At 44.9% G+C, this 18,623-nt stretch overlaps 1 protein-coding gene across 1 annotated transcript in view; it reads right to left on the reverse strand.

Moving 5' to 3' along the window:
* LOC137536627 (uncharacterized) overlaps positions 1-18,623 on the reverse strand; it is a 163,920-nt gene that overhangs the window by 51,887 nt on the left and 93,410 nt on the right. The window contains exons 23-24 of the mRNA XM_068258878.1: positions 18,428-18,520; positions 11,795-11,971 (exon numbers count right to left, since the gene is read on the reverse strand). Of these exons, the coding sequence (XP_068114979.1) occupies positions 11,795-11,971; positions 18,428-18,520 (270 nt within the window). The remainder of the gene's footprint in view (positions 1-11,794; positions 11,972-18,427; positions 18,521-18,623) is intronic.

Below are 18,623 nucleotides of genomic sequence, written 5' to 3' on the forward strand. Positions count from 1 at the left end.
TTTGGGGTGTATTCTTACACATACCCATGCTGGGTGGGAGAAATCTCTCTGTAAATGGACAATTGTGTGTAAAAAAAATCAAACAATTGTCATGTACAGAGATATTTCTACCACCCAGCATGGGTATGTGTAAAAATACACCACAAAACACATTATACTACTTCTCCTGAGTACGGCGGTACCACATGTGGCACTTTTTTACACCCTAAGTGCGCTAAGGGGCCCAAAGTCCAATAAGTACCTTTAGGATTTCACAGGTCATTTTGCGACATTTGGTTTCAAGACTACTCCTCACGGTTTAGGGCCCCTAAAATGCCAGGGCAGTATAGGAACCCCACAAATGACCCCATTCTAGAAAGAAGACACCCAAAGGTATTCCGTTAGGAGTATTGTGAGTTCATAGAAGATTTTATTTTTTGTCACAAGTTAGCGGAATATGACACTTTGTGAAGAAAAACAATTCAAATCAATTTCCGCTAACTTGTGGCAAAAAATAAAATCTTCTATGAACTCACCATACTCCTAACGGAATACCTTGGGGTGTCTTCTTTGTAAAATGGGGTCATTAGTGGGGTTTCTATACTGCCCTGGCATTTTAGGGGCCCTAAACCGTGAGGAGTAGTCTTGAAACAAAAATGACCTGTGAAATCCTAAAGGTACTCATTGGACTTTGGGCCCCTTAGCGCAGTTAGGGTGCAAAAAAGTGCCACACATGTGGTATCGCCGTACTCAGGAGAAGTAGTATAATGTGTTTTGGGGTGTATTTTTACACATACCCATGCTGAGTGGGAGAAATCTCTCTGTAAATGGACAATTGTGTGTAAAACAAAATAAACAATTGTCATTTACAGAGAGATTTCTCCCACCCAGCATGGGTATATGTAAAAATACACCCCAAAACACATTATACTACTTCTCCTGAGTACGCTGGTACCACATGTGTGGCACTTTTTTGCACCCTAAGTGCGCTAAGGGGCCCAAAGTCCAATGAGTACCTTTAGGATTTCAAGGGTCATTTTGAGACATTTGTTTTTAAGACTACTCCTCACAGTTTAGGGCCCCTAAAATGCCAGGGCAGTATAGGAACCCCACAAATGACCCCATTTTAGAAAGAAGACACCCCAAGGTATTCCGTTAGGAGTATGGGGAGTTCATAGAAGATTTTATTTTTTGTCACAAGTTAGCGGAAAATTACACTTTGTGAAAAAAATCACTTAAGATCAATTTCCACTAACTTGTGACAAAAAATAAAATCTTCTATGAACTCACCACACTGCTAACGGAATACCTTGGGGTGTCTTCTTTCTAAAATGGGGTCATTTGTGGGGTTCCTATACTGCCCTGGCATTTTAGGGACCCTAAACTGTGAGGAGTAGTCTTAAAAACGTCTCAAAATGACCTAAAGGTACTCATTGGACTTTGGGCCCCTTAGCGCAGTTAGGGTGCAAAAAAGTGCCACACATGTGGTATCGCCGTACTCAGGAGAAGTAGTATAATGTGTTTTGTGGTGTATTTTTACACATACCCATGCTGGGTGGTAATGGACAATTGTGTGTAAAAAAATTAAAAAAATTGTCATTTACAGAGATATTTTTCCCACCCAGCATGGGTATGTGTAAAAATACACCCTAAAACACATTACACACTACTTCTCCTGAGTACGGCAATACCACATGTGTGGCACTTTTTTGCAGCTTAACTGCGCTAAGGGGCCCAAAGTCCAATGAGTACCTTTAGGATTTCACAGGTCATTTTTGTTTCAAGACTACTCCTCACGGTTTAGGGCCCCTAAAATGCCAGGGCAGTATAGAAACCCCACTAATGACCCCATTTTACAAAGAAGACACCCCAAGGTATTCCGTTAGGAGTATGGTGAGTTCATAGAAGAAAGTCCAATGAGCACCTTTAGGCTTTACAGGGGTGCACCCCCCAAAATGCCAGGACAGTAAACACACCCCACAAATGACCCCATTTTGGAAAGTAGACCCTTCAAGGTATTCAGAGAGGGGCATGGTGAGTCCGTGGCAGATTTCATTTTTTTTTTGTCGCAAGTCAGAAGAAATGGAAAACTTTTTTTTTTTTTTTGTCACAAAGTGTCATTTTCCGCTAACTTGTGACAAAAAATAAAATCTTCTATGAACTCACCATGCCTCTCAGTGAATACTTTGGGATGTCTTCTTTCCAAAATGGGGTCATTTTGGGGGTATTTATACTATCCTGGAATTTTAGCACCTCATGAAACCTGACAGGTGGGCAGAAAAGTCAGAGATGCTTGAAAATGGGAAAATTCACTTTTGGCACCATAGTTTGTAAACGCTATAACTTTTACCCAATCCAATAAATATACACTGAATGGGTTTTTTTTTTATCAAAGACATGTAGCAGAATAACTTTCGCGCTCAAATGTATAGGAAATTTTACTTTATTTGAAAAATGTCAGCACAGAAAGTTAAAAAAGTCATTTTTTTGACAAAATTCATGTCTTTTTTGATGAATATAATAAAAAGTAAAACTTGCAGCAGCAATCAAATAGCACCAAAAGAAAGCTGTATTAGTGAGAAGAAAAGGAGGTAAAATTCATTTAGGTGGTAGGTTGTATGACCGAGCAATAAACCGTGAAAGCTGCAGTGGTCTGAATGGAGAAAAAGGTTCTGGTCCTTAAAGGAGTACCATCGATTGAAACGACTTTTTTTTTAATACTCTATATTAATGTACACATTACCACTAGTGCTAAGGGCACTTTATTTATTCACCCAGGTCTCTCTCTCACTATCCCTGCTTAAAAATTCATTTCTCACACAGCTCATAGTAGTTTGGGTCACCCTGAGCTGCTTGGTTACTCTGTCACACAGCTCACAAATATATTTCACTGTGTCACTCACAGCATGCAGCAGACATGAGGAGAAATAGGCTGATCTGAGGTGGTAACAGGTAACTAAATGAGCTGGAATATTGCTGGAATATAACTAGCTATAACACTAGTCTGTGTTTACACTCAGACTGGCTGCCTGCTTGAGGCATTCACTCCAGGCTGCATCCACTTTACAAGCTGAGAGGGGCAGACCACTGTCTACAATTAGCATTATTAGTATCTTTATCAGTAAAGAGAAGCAAAGATAATAAACACACATTGCTAGAATCTTTAACCCCTTACCACCATATCAACAAGATTCTTTCAGCAAGGTAATAATTAAACTATAAACTGAGGAGTTGATAGCATCTCCCCTTTGCAGAGACATGGTCTAGCCCTCTGGGATCTCCGTATTAGATACATTTTGTATCCAACACTGACGCCAAAACTGACGGAGGATTTTATAGCTGAGAGGAACAGCTGTGTGAGGAATCAAATTTGCTCCTAGTACTTGCCCTAATGTGTGCTACAACATACAGCATTTAAAAATAAATGCATACATCGATAGTATTCCTTTAAGGGGTAGAAAGACTGTGGTCCTCAAGTGGTTAAAGAGCCTCTGAAGTCTCCCAAAAATTGGGTTTTTACTTTAAAAACCTCATTAACATTATTGCCCCTCCTAAAACACTGCATCCCCGCGGCTGAAAACCCCCTCAATCATCCCAAACTCACAGGGGTACACGGTGGGCTCCTTCCGCATACAGGCAGCGCAGCTCTGCCTCAATGCACATCAATCAGCGCGGATCGCCACCTCTCCCCCGCCCCTCTGTCTTCCCTCACTGAGAGGGGCGGGGGAGAGGTGGAGATACGTGCTGATTGACGTGCATAGAGGCGGCAGCAAAAACCACGACCAACAAAGTCGTGGCGTTTGCAGGGCGAGTTAGGGGTGATTTAAGGTGTTTTCAGCCGCGGGGATTCGGCGATTTAAGAGGGGACTTCAGAGTCTCTTTAAGTAACTGTATTCAATGCCAAGCAGCAGCAACAGCTAAAGTAAATAGGATTCTGGGATACAAAAAATGGGATATAAAATCACAAGATTCTAGTGTTAGTTGTATAAATCCCTTGTGAGGCCACATCTGGAGTAAGGGATACAGTTTGGGCACCACACTGTAGTAAGGACTTTGACATACTAGAACAGGTACAGAGAAAGGCAACAAAACAAACCACGTCTCACCAAGAAAGGTTGTGATTATTTAGCTTGGAAAAAAGACAGCTAAAGGATGACTTAATTTATATCAGAGAGCAATACAAAGGCTTGGCAGATGAGATTTTTGTCCCTAGGTTTGTACAAAAGACAAGGGGACATGATCTGCGTATGGAGGAAAAAGGGTTTTATCACGCTGGTGCGTGACGAGATACTGACACAGGTAATATACAATAACAGTAATACAAAGTCTAGACCGGTCAATACTTGTGCACAAGTAATATCGAGGTACAAAGTCGCAAAGCTGTAAACGTAGTCAAATACAAGCAGGGTCAGTAACGCATATCAGATGTCAGTCGTATTTCAAGGATCAGGCATTAACAGGGACAGGCCGAGTCGGTAACGTAAATCAGATTGCTGCGGTACAAAAGGATCAGACTAGAGCAATATGTGTAGACGCACAATATATGTGTACTCTAGTTAGTCAGTGTCAGGCATGGACTCACCCCTTCGGCGGCTGGCAGTGTGGACGCCGCTCTCGGGTCTGATGTCGCCGGAACCCCGAACTTCCGGTCCGCGTCAGCGGTCAGCGCCGGCGGCCGTTCCAGCCGCATGTCATCATTGCAGGGCAGGGCAACGCGCTCACGCACGGAGCGTCAGAGCCTTTATGCCCTGAGGAGGAGGTTGTCTTGATTCACCCTGCTGAGTCACTCCCCGCCCCTTGCTGACGTCATCCGGGGGGTGGGGGTTCCTGGCCTGACAGTCTGCATTTAAGCAGCAGACTGCCAGTACTCCTTGTCCGCTGTAGCGATCACACTCTGTGTTAGCTCTCGGATCCACAGTATACTTATATATTGGTCACGCCAATATATAAGTACTGGAAGAAACATACCATTGTATTTATCTGTGCCTTTGATCTTTTGCCTGTTTTTGACTCTGAATTTCTCTGATCCTCTTGTACCGTTGCCTATCTGATTTCCCGTTGCCAACCTTGCTGTGCCCTCGTTGGATCTCTTGCCTACCGTCTCTGTACCTCATATCTCTGATCTCTGTTGCCGAACTTCAGCTAGCCCTTGGACTCTGCATCTGCCTCCTGATTCTGTACCTCGATTTATCTGAGATCCTGTTGCCTAACCCTGCCTGTCGACCATCCCCGCCAGCGGGCCCTTGCCGTTGGACGGAAGTCTGAACTCTGTGGGCCCTCGCCACAGAGCAATAAGCTATTTACAGTTTGCACCAATCATAACACTCTAGTAGGGTGGACAGAGGTTAGTAGTATATCGGATTATCGGTGAGACTGCAGATCACTTATAATCAGGTATATCTGTATTTCCGGTGATACTGCAGATCTCCGGAGATCAGACACTCTCTGTCCTCAATATTATCACGGAACGTGACAGTACAGCGGACCAGATAACATGGAAGCCCTGGTCCAGCAGGTTAATACTCTGACGACAGTCGTTGCTCAATTGAGTCAGACCATTAAAGACCAACAGGTCCAGCTCAATCGACTAACAGAGATTGTGCAAAATTTGCAGGCGCCAGGTGTTCCCGCTCCTATAGTACCTGTCGAACCTAAGATGCCGTTGCCCATACCGTTTTCAGGGGAACGTTCTGATTTTCGTAATTTTCGGGATCGCTGTCAGTCATATTTTCTGATGCGTCCCGTTTCCTCCGGTTCTGAATTACAAAAAGTCACGCTTATAAAGACCCTCCTACAGGGCAATTCGCAGACCTGGGCCTACAGCTTACCCGTAGAGCACGAGGCCCTTACCTCTGTTGAGAAGTTTTTTGAAGCCATGGCGGTGGTATATGACGATCCAGATATTTCCGCCACGGCTGAGATGAAATTGAAAAGACTCAAACAGGGTCAGAACTCTGTTGAGACTTATGCTGCGGAGTTCCGCAAATGGTCATTCTCCACCAGGTGGGAGGCACAGTCTCTTCTGGATAGGTTTCTGACTGGGTTAACTGACTCCGTATCTGAGCTAATGTTAAGTCACCCTGAACCCAGAACTCTGGATGAGGCTATAAGTCTTGCTATTAAGATAGATCGCAGGGTACGCTTTCACAAGTCGTCCAGACAGCGACTTATTATACGATTTCAACCTTCTATGAGTCTTCCTAGTTCTCCTTCCTCTGACGAGCCTATGCAACTGGGCCACTCCAAACTATCTGAGACAGAGAAGTTAAGAAGGAGGAAGGAGGGTCTATGTCTATATTGTGGGGAGAAAGGCCATATCGCGTCTGTTTGTACCAGGAAAGCGGAAAACTTCTCCGCCTAGGGTTAGTCGGAGGTACTACCCTGGGCGAGAATTCCGTACCTCCCAGAGATAAGGTCTTATTACCCATTTCCATTTCCTGGAATAAACAAGACAATTCACTGCAGGCTTTTATTGACACAGGCGCTGCAGCCAATTTTATGGATTCTGATCTGGCTCTCAAAATGGGCATACCAGTCCTTCCTTTAGAGAAGCATATCATAGTCACCGCCATTGATGATTCACCATTACAAGATAGTTTGCCTGTCTCTGTCACACCTGAGTTAACTTGTACTGTGGGGGTTCTACACTGTGAAAAGATACGATTCTATCTCATTAGAATGCCATCTTGCCCTATTATTTTGGGCTTGCCATGGCTACGTCTGCATTCCCCACAGATTGATTGGGCCTCTGGGCAGTTACTGTCCTGGTCACCCTACTGTCAGAAGCACTGTATATCCCAAATCTCGCTTCGTTCTACTCACTTAGTTCTTCAGGGTCTTCCTCAACATTATGTATCTTATGCCGATGTGTTTTGTCCACGGTCTGCTGATTCACTACCACCTCACAGACCGTATGACTGCCCGATTGAACTCAGACCTGGAACCATGCCTCCCAGGGGTCACCTTTATAACCTCACTGGTCCCGAGAAGGTGGCCATGAGAGAATACATCCGGGAGAACTTGGATAAGGGGTTCATTCGACCCTCTAGGTCACCCGCTGGGGCAGGGTTCTTCTTTGTGAAGAAAAAAGATGGTGGGCTGCGTCCTTGCATCGACTACAGAGCTCTCAACGCAATCACGATTAAAAATCGTTACCCACTACCCCTGATCGATGATCTCTTTACTCAGGTCACAGGTGCCCAGATATTTACTAAGTTGGATCTCAGGGGAGCCTACAATTTGGTCAGGATTAGACAGGGGGACGAATGGAAGACAGCGTTCAACACTCAGGACGGGCATTACGAATATACGGTCATGCCTTTTGGTCTGTGTAACGCCCCCGCTGTCTTCCAAGAGCTGGTTAATGACATTTTCAGGGACGTAGTGGGGAGATTTGTGGTTGTTTATTTGGATGACATCCTGATTTTTTCTCATGATATCAAAGAACATCGGTCGCAGGTTCAGTATGTGTTGCTCAAATTACGGGAGAATTCATTATATGCAAAATTAGAAAAATGTTTATTTGAGGTCACTGAAGTTCCATTTTTAGGTTATATAATTTCTAGTTCCGGATTATCAATGGATAACAGCAAGGTCACGGCTGTATTGAACTGGCCTCAACCGGTTGGGCTGAAGGCCTTACAACGATTTTTGGGTTTTTCTAATTATTACAGAAAATTCATAAAGGGGTATGCCGCTTTGATAGCTCCTCTTACTGATATGACAAAGAAAGGGGCTAACACCGTCAATTGGTCTTCCGAGGCCATCTCTGCATTTCAAAGCCTTAAAACAGCCTTCTGTTCCGCCCCTATTCTGCATCACGTCGATTCTTCCAGGCCATTTATCGTGGAAGTAGATGCATCTGAGATTGGTGTTGGGGCAGTCTTGTCACAGTACACCGGGTCACAGGGAAGACTCCATCCCTGCGCTTTTTTTTTTCAAAAAAAATTTCTGAGGCGGAAAAGAATTATGATATCGGGAATAGGGAATTGCTTGCGGTGAAGTTAGCTTTTGAGGAATGGCGACACTGGCTTGAGGGGGCAGAGCATGTGATCACAGTATATACGGATCATAAGAATTTGGAGTATCTGAAGGGGGCTAAGAGGTTAAATCCTAGACAGGCACGGTGGTCTTTATTCTTTTCCAGGTTTGATTTCATTATCACGTTTAAACCTGGAAGTAAAAATATCAAAGCAGATGCTCTTTCCCGATGCTTTGACATAGAATCAGTACTGCCCTCTGAACCAGATCCAATTTTATCCGAGAAAGTGGTGTTAGCTAGTATAGACTCAAGGGAGGATCTCGCTTCTGTTCTTCTTCCTCATCAACCAGACAGTCCGGCAGGAAAACCTCCTGATCTTATTTTTGTGCCTTTACAGTTTAGATTACAAGTATTGCAGCTGTTTCATTCATCCAAACTGGCAGGTCATCCTGGAGTAGCCAGAACCAGGGAATTGTTATCTAGAAGTGTATGGTGGCCCAATTGGAGGAATGATGCCGAGGAGTTTGTTGTCTCTTGTACAGTATGCTCACGGAGCAAACCCTCACGAATATCTCCAGTAGGTACCCTCCAACCTCTACCCATACCCTCCGAGCCCTGGACTCATATTTCCATGGATTTCGTAGGAGAATTACCTTCTTCGGATGGTAACACGGTGATTTGGGTTATTGTTGATCGATTTTCTAAAATGGCTCATTTCGTGCCTTTGAGAAAATTTCCTTCCGCCAAGGAGCTGGCAGATCTTTTTGTGATCCATGTCCTTCGCCTTCATGGGGTCCCGGAGAACATAGTGTCTGACAGGGGGGTGCAGTTTGTTTCAGAATTTTGGAAAGAATTTTGCAGAGTACTGGGGATCACGCTCTCATTTTCGTCTGGTTATCACCCTCAGACCAATGGTCAGACTGAGAGGGTGAACCAGTCACTAGAACAGTATCTCCGGTGTTATGTGGCAGACAATCAAGCAGAATGGGTCCAATACTTACCATACGCCGAATTTGCCCACAACAATCTTCGGAGCTCTTCCTCAGGGTTTTCACCCTTTCAGATTGTTAATGGGAGATCTCCAAGGTTTTCCCCCCTTCCTGTCAGCATCTCCCCTTTTCCTGCCCTAGAAACCTGGCAGGAGACGCTAAGATCTCGTTGGAAGGAAGTGAATTCTAATTTAAAAAAAAACAGTTTCCCTCCAGAAACAACAGGCTGACCGAAGGCGGTCACCCGAGTGGGAGTTCTCGCCCGGAGATCTTGTCTGGATCTCCACTCGGCATATCGCCTTGCGGCAGCCATCAGCTAAACTTGGGCCTAAATTTGTGGGTCCATATCCTGTAGCTAAAAAGATCAATAAAGTATCTTATCAGATAACGTTACCCCAATCCATGCGTGGGGTAAGAACGTTTCATGTGTCTTTATTGAAACCCGCGGTGCATGTGGACTCTGGTCCTCCTCCTGTTATTGTAGACGGCGAGCCTGAGTATGAAGTCGAGAGAATTCTAGATTCTCGTTTTGTTAAGAAGTCTCTCCAGTATCTGGTTCATTGGAGAGGATACGGTCCTGAGGAAAGATCCTGGGTACCAGCACATCATTTCCATGCACAGGAACTCATACAGGAATTTCATGATTCCCATCCTGATAGACCTTCATTGGCGCGTTCGGAGACCACGCCTCAGGGGAGGGGTAATGTCAGGCATGGACTCACCCCTTCGGCGGCTGGCAGTGTGGACGCCGCTCTCGGGTCTGATGTCGCCGGAACCCCGAACTTCCGGTCCGCGTCAGCGGTCAGCGCCGGCGGCCGTTCCAGCCGCATGTCATCATTGCAGGGCAGGGCAACGCGCTCACGCACGGAGCGTCAGAGCCTTTATGCCCTGAGGAGGAGGTTGTCTTGATTCACCCTGCTGAGTCACTCCCCGCCCCTTGCTGACGTCATCCGGGGGGTGGGGGTTCCTGGCCTGACAGTCTGCATTTAAGCAGCAGACTGCCAGTACTCCTTGTCCGCTGTAGCGATCACACTCTGTGTTAGCTCTCGGATCCACAGTATACTTATATATTGGTCACGCCAATATATAAGTACTGGAAGAAACATACCATTGTATTTATCTGTGCCTTTGATCTTTTGCCTGTTTTTGACTCTGAATTTCTCTGATCCTCTTGTACCGTTGCCTATCTGATTTCCCGTTGCCAACCTTGCTGTGCCCTCGTTGGATCTCTTGCCTACCGTCTCTGTACCCCATATCTCTGATCTCTGTTGCCGAACTTCAGCTAGCCCTTGGACTCTGCATCTGCCTCCTGATTCTGTACCTCGATTTATCTGAGATCCTGTTGCCTAACCCTGCCTGTCGACCATCCCCGCCAGCGGGCCCTTGCCGTTGGACGGAAGTCTGAACTCTGTGGGCCCTCGCCACAGAGCAATAAGCTATTTACAGTTTGCACCAATCATAACACTCTAGTAGGGTGGACAGAGGTTAGTAGTATATCGGATTATCGGTGAGACTGCAGATCACTTATAATCAGGTATATCTGTATTTCCGGTGATACTGCAGATCTCCGGAGATCAGACACTCTCTGTCCTCAATATTATCACGGAACGTGACAGTCAGTCGTTCTTGTTTTCTTATTGATAGCTGTAATTGTCATTATTCGTAATATCCTCCTGATATTATTGAAGTAACATCTCATTGTATATTTATCTGTGTACCGACCTCTTGCTTGTTTCTGTTCTTAACGTGAGTAAACACTTCAATAATATCAGGAGGATATTACGAATAATTACAATTACAGCTATCAATGAGAAAACAAGAACGACTGACTAACTAGAGTACATATATATTGTGCATCTACACAATATATTGGTGTAGCTCAGAGGTAGCTAGCTAGACCAGGAACCAGCGAACTGATTAGTATCAAGGCCAGTGAGTGAATGAAAGCACTGGCCTTAAGTACTGAACCTGAAACCTCAGAAACCACCCCCAATTAGTGATGTCAGTAGTGACATCACTTGCCGTCATCTCTGAGTCTTTTCCTAAACCTATAGGGCTCACTCGAGCTCGCGCGTGCGCAGTGTGACCTTTGGGTCGCGCACGAGCCGGAAGACACCGCCGGAGGGATTCCGGGGATGCCGCCAGAGGACGTCTGTTGCGGAGTCCCGACGCTCGCCCGGACCACGCCGGAGACGCCGGGGGACCTGCTGCTGGAAGGTAAGATTGTTACAGTTTTGCTATCTATTTAGGAAAGGGTTCTTTAGAGAAAGCGTTGTTAAAATGGGGTGTATTTTACCACCGGACGTAGTTATGGCAAATTCTACATCTGCATTTGAAGAAGGCTTGGGTGTCTCCATTGTATTGAAGCTCATCCCCGGCTGTAATGTTTAGGTAATTCCAAAGGAGAGTTAATCCAGGGATTTTATCTTATTGACATTCAAATCTCTGCACAATCTAAGCCCTAGATACCCAAAAGACTTGTTACAACTGCATCACACTCACCACAATCTTAAATCAAAAGGCTCTAATAACTTGGTCACCTCCAGAGTCCATCTCAAAACCAGAGCCTCCTGTCATGCTGCCTCTACACTTTATAACTCCTTGCCACACCCAATCAGGACATCTCCATCCCTGGAAGCATTTAAGTCCAAACTGAAAAGCCACCTGTTTAGTCTGGCACTTGTGAACACCTGACTATTTCCTCTGTAACACAGTCCAGCCTGCAACCCTGTATTGATCTGAGACATATCTATGACCTTTGAGTCCTAAAGCACTTTAAAATGTCATTGTATTGTATAATGTTTGAAAATAATAAAGGACAAGAAGAAGAATCTGAGTCCTTCACCTTCCTCCATGAACTTGTAGGCTTTGCTTCTGATCTCCTCAGTCAGCTGACTGGTCTTCTCCAGATATTGGAGGATGAAGATATTGGGGGCCAAACGGAGCATGTTCTGCTCTCCACACCCGAACGGCATGGCCAGGAGGCGGTCTATGTTCTGCAGGGCTGTACCCATCATATCTCCTGCAACAAGTAAAATGATCTTCAGAACTGGGAAAAGATTACACAAATATACATCAGTATAACTCATTTTGCACTTTCCCCCCTAAATTTATCTTAGAAGTACTCCTGTCTCCAAAACGTTTTTTTGAAATAAAACAGAAAGAGTTTTACAAAAAATACACCAAAGTTCAGATTAATGTTAGTTAAAGCAAGCCTGATGTAACAAGTATAGACCTGGAGGCTGCTGACTCGCAGGGGGTGTCTGCACCCGCCTCTCTCCCTGGTTCTCAAGTGTCATCCGTTCCCTTCGCGTCTAGTAAGCCGGGAACGGTGTTATCTCCAGCTCATAGCTGGTGTTGTCTCACAACGGTGTTGTCTCGTGCGGGCACGCGCGGAGACAGGACCTTTATGCGGGCAGAAGGCGCGTCAGCTGACCTGCTGGTCGGCTGACGTCACTGATGACTCTTGCCGCTCGGATTGGCGGATTTCGAGGTGGGAGTGGCTGGGAGCGTGTCTCCGCTTCTTAAAGAGACTCTGTAACAAATATTTCAGCCTTAGTTCTTCTATCCTATAAGTTCCTATGCCTGTTCTAATCTGCTCTGGCTTACTGCAGTCTTTCCTAACTGCACTGTCTCTGTAATAAATCAATGTATCTTTCCTCTGTCCTGTTTGTCGGGCTAAAGCTTGATTGTGTGGAATGTGCAGGGCTGCTTGTGATTGGTAGAAGCGATACACCCCCTCTGCAGGCCCCCTGCATACTCTGAATGACTCATACACTATGCTTAGCTGAGCCTATTAGAAGCTGGTTAGTTTGTTTGTAAACACTGCCTAAAACTGTTAATTACAAGCCAGGATTGCAGCAGAGAGTGGCAGAAACAGCACAGAGGGGCACAGGAGAAAATAATGAATAGAATAGAATGGTATGCTTTTTATTGTAAGAATATTAGAGTACAGATTCTCTTTAAGCCTCCAGTCTTCATTTATTCTCTGTCTGCTGTCGTGAATACTTTGTGTAAGCGCTCAGATCTTAGACTAGTGCCAGGTGTTGAAACCAAGAACTTCACACCAAGACTAAGATTATTGTTACATTGTTTTGATTACCTGTGTATGATTCTGGCTAGACCTCTGACCTTGCTTCTGCCTATCTGACTAGTTGCTGAACCTCTGCCTGATTACTCGTTATTCTTCTGCCTCACGATTCTGTACTGATACTTACCTCTCTGTTGCCGAACCTTGCCTGTCTGACCTCTCTACTCACCAGTGGGCCCTCCCCACTGGTGAGGTGTTATTTACTCACCAGCTTCTCTGGTGAGGTGATTCCTTATTGCTCAGTTAGTGACTGATAGCACCTTTCCAGCTCCTCTGGGAAGGTCTGATCAAGTCTATACAGTCACCTATTTTACTAGTACCTTGCCAGCTCCTCTGGTGAGGACTAGTCTGTATATTTCTGTATTTTTGTTAGTACCTTTTCCAGCCCCTCTGGAAAGGTCTGTGTTATAGCAAGTCTGTGTTTCTCAGTTCCTTTCCAGCCCCTCTGGTAAGGACTAGTAACACTATTTCTGTACTCTCACTGTTAGTACATTTTCCAGCCTTCTGGAATGGTATGTTCTATTCTATACAGTCAGTGTACTGATAGTACCACACCAGCTCCTCTGGTAAGGTCTCGCAAAACTATTAAAGTTATGGTTGCACCAAAACACTACTCACACAGTTTCCTTGCCAGCTATAATTGTATTATTGGTGATTCTGCAGATCACCACATAATCAGGTATAGCGTCTGCATTATTGGTGATACTGCAGATCACCTAATAATCAGACGTCTGAGTTACAACACCCAACCGTTACACCTGAACTAAAAAATAAAAGTCAAAATAAACACGTAAGTCATACTTGCCTCCTGTGTAATCTACTTTTATTTGCAGGTACATCATGTGCTTATTTTAAATAATTGTACTTGCTTCATGTTTACTTTAAGGTCATGTGCTGAAGTGAATAGCTAATTAGGACATCCTGCTTACACTAGATCCATTTATTTACTAGATTTATTAACTAACTTTATTGACCAAAAAAAAAAAAAGAAAGAAATTTGGCGGAAATTGACTACTCGGAATGCAAAATTTTGGCACTGGATTGGTGACTTGGTGCTAGCACTCCATTCTCCTGAATAGGTATAGTCAATGAAATGCAAAAAAATCGATGCAGGATTATGTAAATATAATTGATGCATCTTGAAAATTAACCAAAAAAAATCCCACCTCGTCATTCAATTGGTTCATTTTTAAGCTGCATACATTTTTAATACAAAAATTGTATAATTCTGCATCAGCTCAGAATTACATGCGTCTCATTAACCATACCCACTCTTGAATGGGACTGCAATGCTCCCTGAAATTGAACTCAAGACCCTGAGGGACATTTATCAAGAGTGCCTGAGACAAAATATTGGTAGATTTTTAGAAATCCGCGCAGAACTGTCTAAGGCACCTTAACAATAGTGCAGATTCCTTCTTAAACTGTTAGGAATAGGAGGAGTTAGGAAGGTCTCTCTCAGACAGTGCAGTGTGTGAGGGAAATTACTGTTGCTGAGGTAACCAATACATCTGCTGTATTGTATCAATGCCCAGCACTGGAAGGGTTAAGCACAGAACAGCTACATAGGACACCTGGCAGCAGGGGGAGGAGCCCTTCACAAATCACGTCTAACCTGCATTGCTGCACTATCTGTAGAACTACTATTAAGCACTTCTTAATCTGCAGCAGTTTAGGGATGGATTTGCACTGTTCTTAATTGTAGTGCAGTTCTAGAAATATACACTAAACTGTCACTATTACATAGGATTTTAAAGGACCTCTTTCACGAAAATCCTAAAATTGTAAATACATGTAAACATATACAAATAAGAAGTACGGTTCTTCCAAAGTAAATGAGCCATAAATTACTTTTCTCCTATGTTGCTGTCACTTACAGTAAGTAGTAGAAATCTTACAATACGGACAGTTTTTGGATTAGCCCATCTTCTTATTGGGGGGGGGGGGGGGGGGGGGGGGTTCTCAGGGTTTTCTTTATTTTTAAAAGCACTTAGTAAATGGCAGTTGCTCCACCCAACTGCCAAATAAGTGTGCAGTGATCAGGGAAGCTGGCCAGCATCTTTGTATAAATCTTTTTTAGGGAATGTCTTTATAAAGAATAAAGGCCATGCTGAGAATCCCCTATGGAGAGATGGACTTGCCCAAAATCTGTCAGTAATGTCAGATTTTTACTACTTACTGTAAGTGACAGCAACATAGGAGAAAAGTAATTTATGGCGGTACTTATCCGTTAGCCGGGCGCATCTGGTAGGTGGCGATGTTGTTGCTAATTTCAATCATACAAGCTTCACATAACAAAACTGTGATTGTAACCGCCGCAGGTGGTGCTAATTGTATTACTAGTTGACGTAACAATATGTCTATTAAAGAAAGTGAGTTAATTAAATGACAAATAAGCCGGCGGCAATGTAACAGATCAAGCCGGCGGCTTCGTGTCTCGCTCTCCTCCCCCCTTGCCCTCTCGCCTATAGAACACTGGCAGCCCTGGGGATACTCGTGTCCCCCCAGAGTCGTTCATCGCAATAAAACAAGCAGGATTCCCTGCCGCGACGAACGACTCTGAGGGGACACGCATGTAGCCCCCCCCCAGTGTTCTATAGGAGAGAGGGCAAGGGGGGAGGAGAGCGAGACACGAAGCCGGCGGCTTCATCTGTTACATTGCCGCCGGCTTATTTGTCATTTAATTAACTCACTTTCTTTAATAGACATATTGTTACGTCAACTAGTAATACAATTAGCACCACCTGCGGCGGTTACAATCACAGTTTTGTTACGTGAAGCTTGTATGATTGAGATTAGCAACAACAGCGCCACCTGCCGGATGCGCCCGGCTAACGGATAAGTACCTTTATGGCTACCTCTCAGCCATATTGCAGCAGCTTATAAATCATGTGCTTCCTCTAAGGTTGCTTCATTAGCATTAGTGAGTTCTCACATCTGCTGAGCCGCTGAGAGACTCAGAGCCCATTGAGCATTGCCTGATCAGCAGAATCTTGTCAGTTCATCAAGGTACCTGTTTCATCTTGACTCCTACTGCCTGCCCTCTGCAACTTTGTCTAGTCTGCTGATTATCTGTGGTCCACTATCTGCTACATCCTGACCTCACTTCATCCTGCCCCTTGGTATCTCATCTGGCTTGTTATCCATCCATTGACAACTCCTGGCTACACCTTCACCTCACATTTACAAACTTCCTGGTACCTAGCCTGGCTTGTTGGCTATCTGTTGTTGACCATCTGTTGTTGAACTCTGCTTGCCTTCTGTCTGTGAATCGGCCACCTGCCTTGCAAAAGATCTACCTGCAGCCTGCATATATTCCAGTGGTGAATCTGCCTAATGTTTGCAACTTATTCTGAATGAGGAACCATATAGTGTTGTTGAGCTTGAATATTCCGGATCAGTGAATAATGGCGCACAGGGCCTATGCTTAAAAATGGTGCCGCATTAAAAAGATATGCGTATCGCTATTTATCGTTAGTACTGCATAATAATGGCGCACAGGGAAAAAAAAAGAAGAAAAACTGCACACAGTAACGTTATTTATCAATAGCGCCATTCATATTCCAAACAGCAGACGTTATTGCGCACAGTAACGTTATTTATCAATAGCTAACCTACATAAGCCAACCTGCAGGTTACCTGCAAGTTATTTAACTGCAAAACGGTGAATGGATTTAATGTAACACTGTCAAGGTTAGGGTTAGGCACCACCAGGGGAGATTTAGGGTTAGGCACCACCAGGGAAGTGGTTAGGGTTAGGCACCACCAGGGGGGTCTAGGGGTTAGGCACCACCAGGGAGGTCTTAGAGTTAGGCACCACCAGGGGGGTGGTTAGGGTTAGGCTCCACAAGGGGGGTGGTTAGGGCTAGGCACCACCAGGGAGGTGGTTAGGGTTAGGCACCACCAGGGGGTGGTTAGGGTTAGGCACCACCAGGGGAGTCTTAGGGTTAGGCACCACCAGGGAAGTGGTTAGGGTTAGGCACCACCAGGGGGTCTAGGGGTTAGGCACCACCAGGGAGGTCTTAGAGTTAGGCACCACTAGGGGGGTGGTTAGGGTTAGGCTCCACAAGGGGGGTGGTTAGGGCTAGACACCACCAGGGAGGTGGTTAGGGTTGGGCACTACCAGGGGGGTGGTTAGGGTTAGGCATCACCAGGGGGGTCTTGGGGTAAGGGATAGGTACAGAGAGGGTTCTGTGTGTTAACGCTAAATAACGATAAGGCTTTAATGTTACATAGTGATAAGCGACAAACGGATTAGCAGCAACACCGTGCGCCATTATTCGCAGGCGCCATTTTCAGATGGATCCTCAATATTCACCAAAGTAATTTTTGCATCAGAAATGCTATTTTCGATTTCAAAAATAGATACTTGAAAATAAAAGCGATATTCAAAAAATGTGATTGCTAATGCAAAAATAAACAGGACAGGAGCTAATTTCATTTCACTCCATATTAAGACTCCCATGATTCTGTGCAGATCAGAGCCTCTGTTATCCTATAGGAATCCCTCCCCAACTGGAGGACCTGATGGAAGAATTCAATGTATCTTTCTAAACTGATAGGTGTACCTTGATCCATGAGGTTTTCCATTTGATTCAGCCTCTAGAGTTTGCAGCTCATTTTGAGCTTCCTGGTTAGACAAACTCTGTGATGTGGTGGCATTGCAGTGCAGTGTCACCTGGCCCCAGATCAGGTGAGATTGTTCTTCCACCATCTCCACTGCCATTATTCTGCAGTAAGGGACTGTGGGGATGGATGGTGGTCACTAGACCACTAGGGAACACTCTATGGGAGATGTAGGGGGTCCACTAGACACTAGGTAGTGCTATATAATGGGGGGGCACTAAATACCTGGTAACACAGCATGGGGGAGATAGGGAGGGGGGACCACAAGACACCAAGTTATGCTGTATGAGGGAGAGAGGGGAGACCACTAGACACCAAGTTATGGGGGGGAAGGACTCCTAGACACCAGGTAACCTTGTATGAGGGGAGGGGGGCCACAAGACACCAGGTACACTGTGTGGGGGAGGCAGGAGGGACCACTAGACACCAGAGACACTGTATGAGGGAGGAAGGAGGACCACTAGACAACCGGGTACACTGTGTGGGGGAGGCAGTATGGACCACTAGACACCTCATAATGCTGTATAGGAGGGGTAGGGGGACCACTAGACATCAGGTAATGCTATATGGAGGAAGGAATGGGGGCCACCAGACCACCAGAGAAGCAATATGGGGATGGGGATGTTAAATGTAGAGGCCTAGGTTTCTACCCTAGGTTTATACTTGTGTCTGAAGGAAAAAATAAGTACCTCGGTTTATACTTGAATTGGTTTACATTCAAAATATATACGGAACACCATAAATAAGAACATTTTCTTGTACCATAAAGGGTGACGTAGGCTCTCTCCGAATCCTTCAGAATGTTCTCAGGAATGTTGAGGTAGAACTCCTCTGGATTAGCACGTCCTGGACCAACTGGACATGAAAAAGCAATGAGGTCAGACAAGCCATGTACCAATATACAAATTTGTATACAGTGGGTTGCAAAAGTATTCGGCCCCCTTGAAGTTTTCCACAT

The sequence above is a fragment of the Hyperolius riggenbachi genome, chromosome 10 (assembly GCF_040937935.1).
Source record: "Hyperolius riggenbachi isolate aHypRig1 chromosome 10, aHypRig1.pri, whole genome shotgun sequence".
NCBI lineage: Eukaryota > Metazoa > Chordata > Amphibia > Anura > Hyperoliidae > Hyperolius > Hyperolius riggenbachi.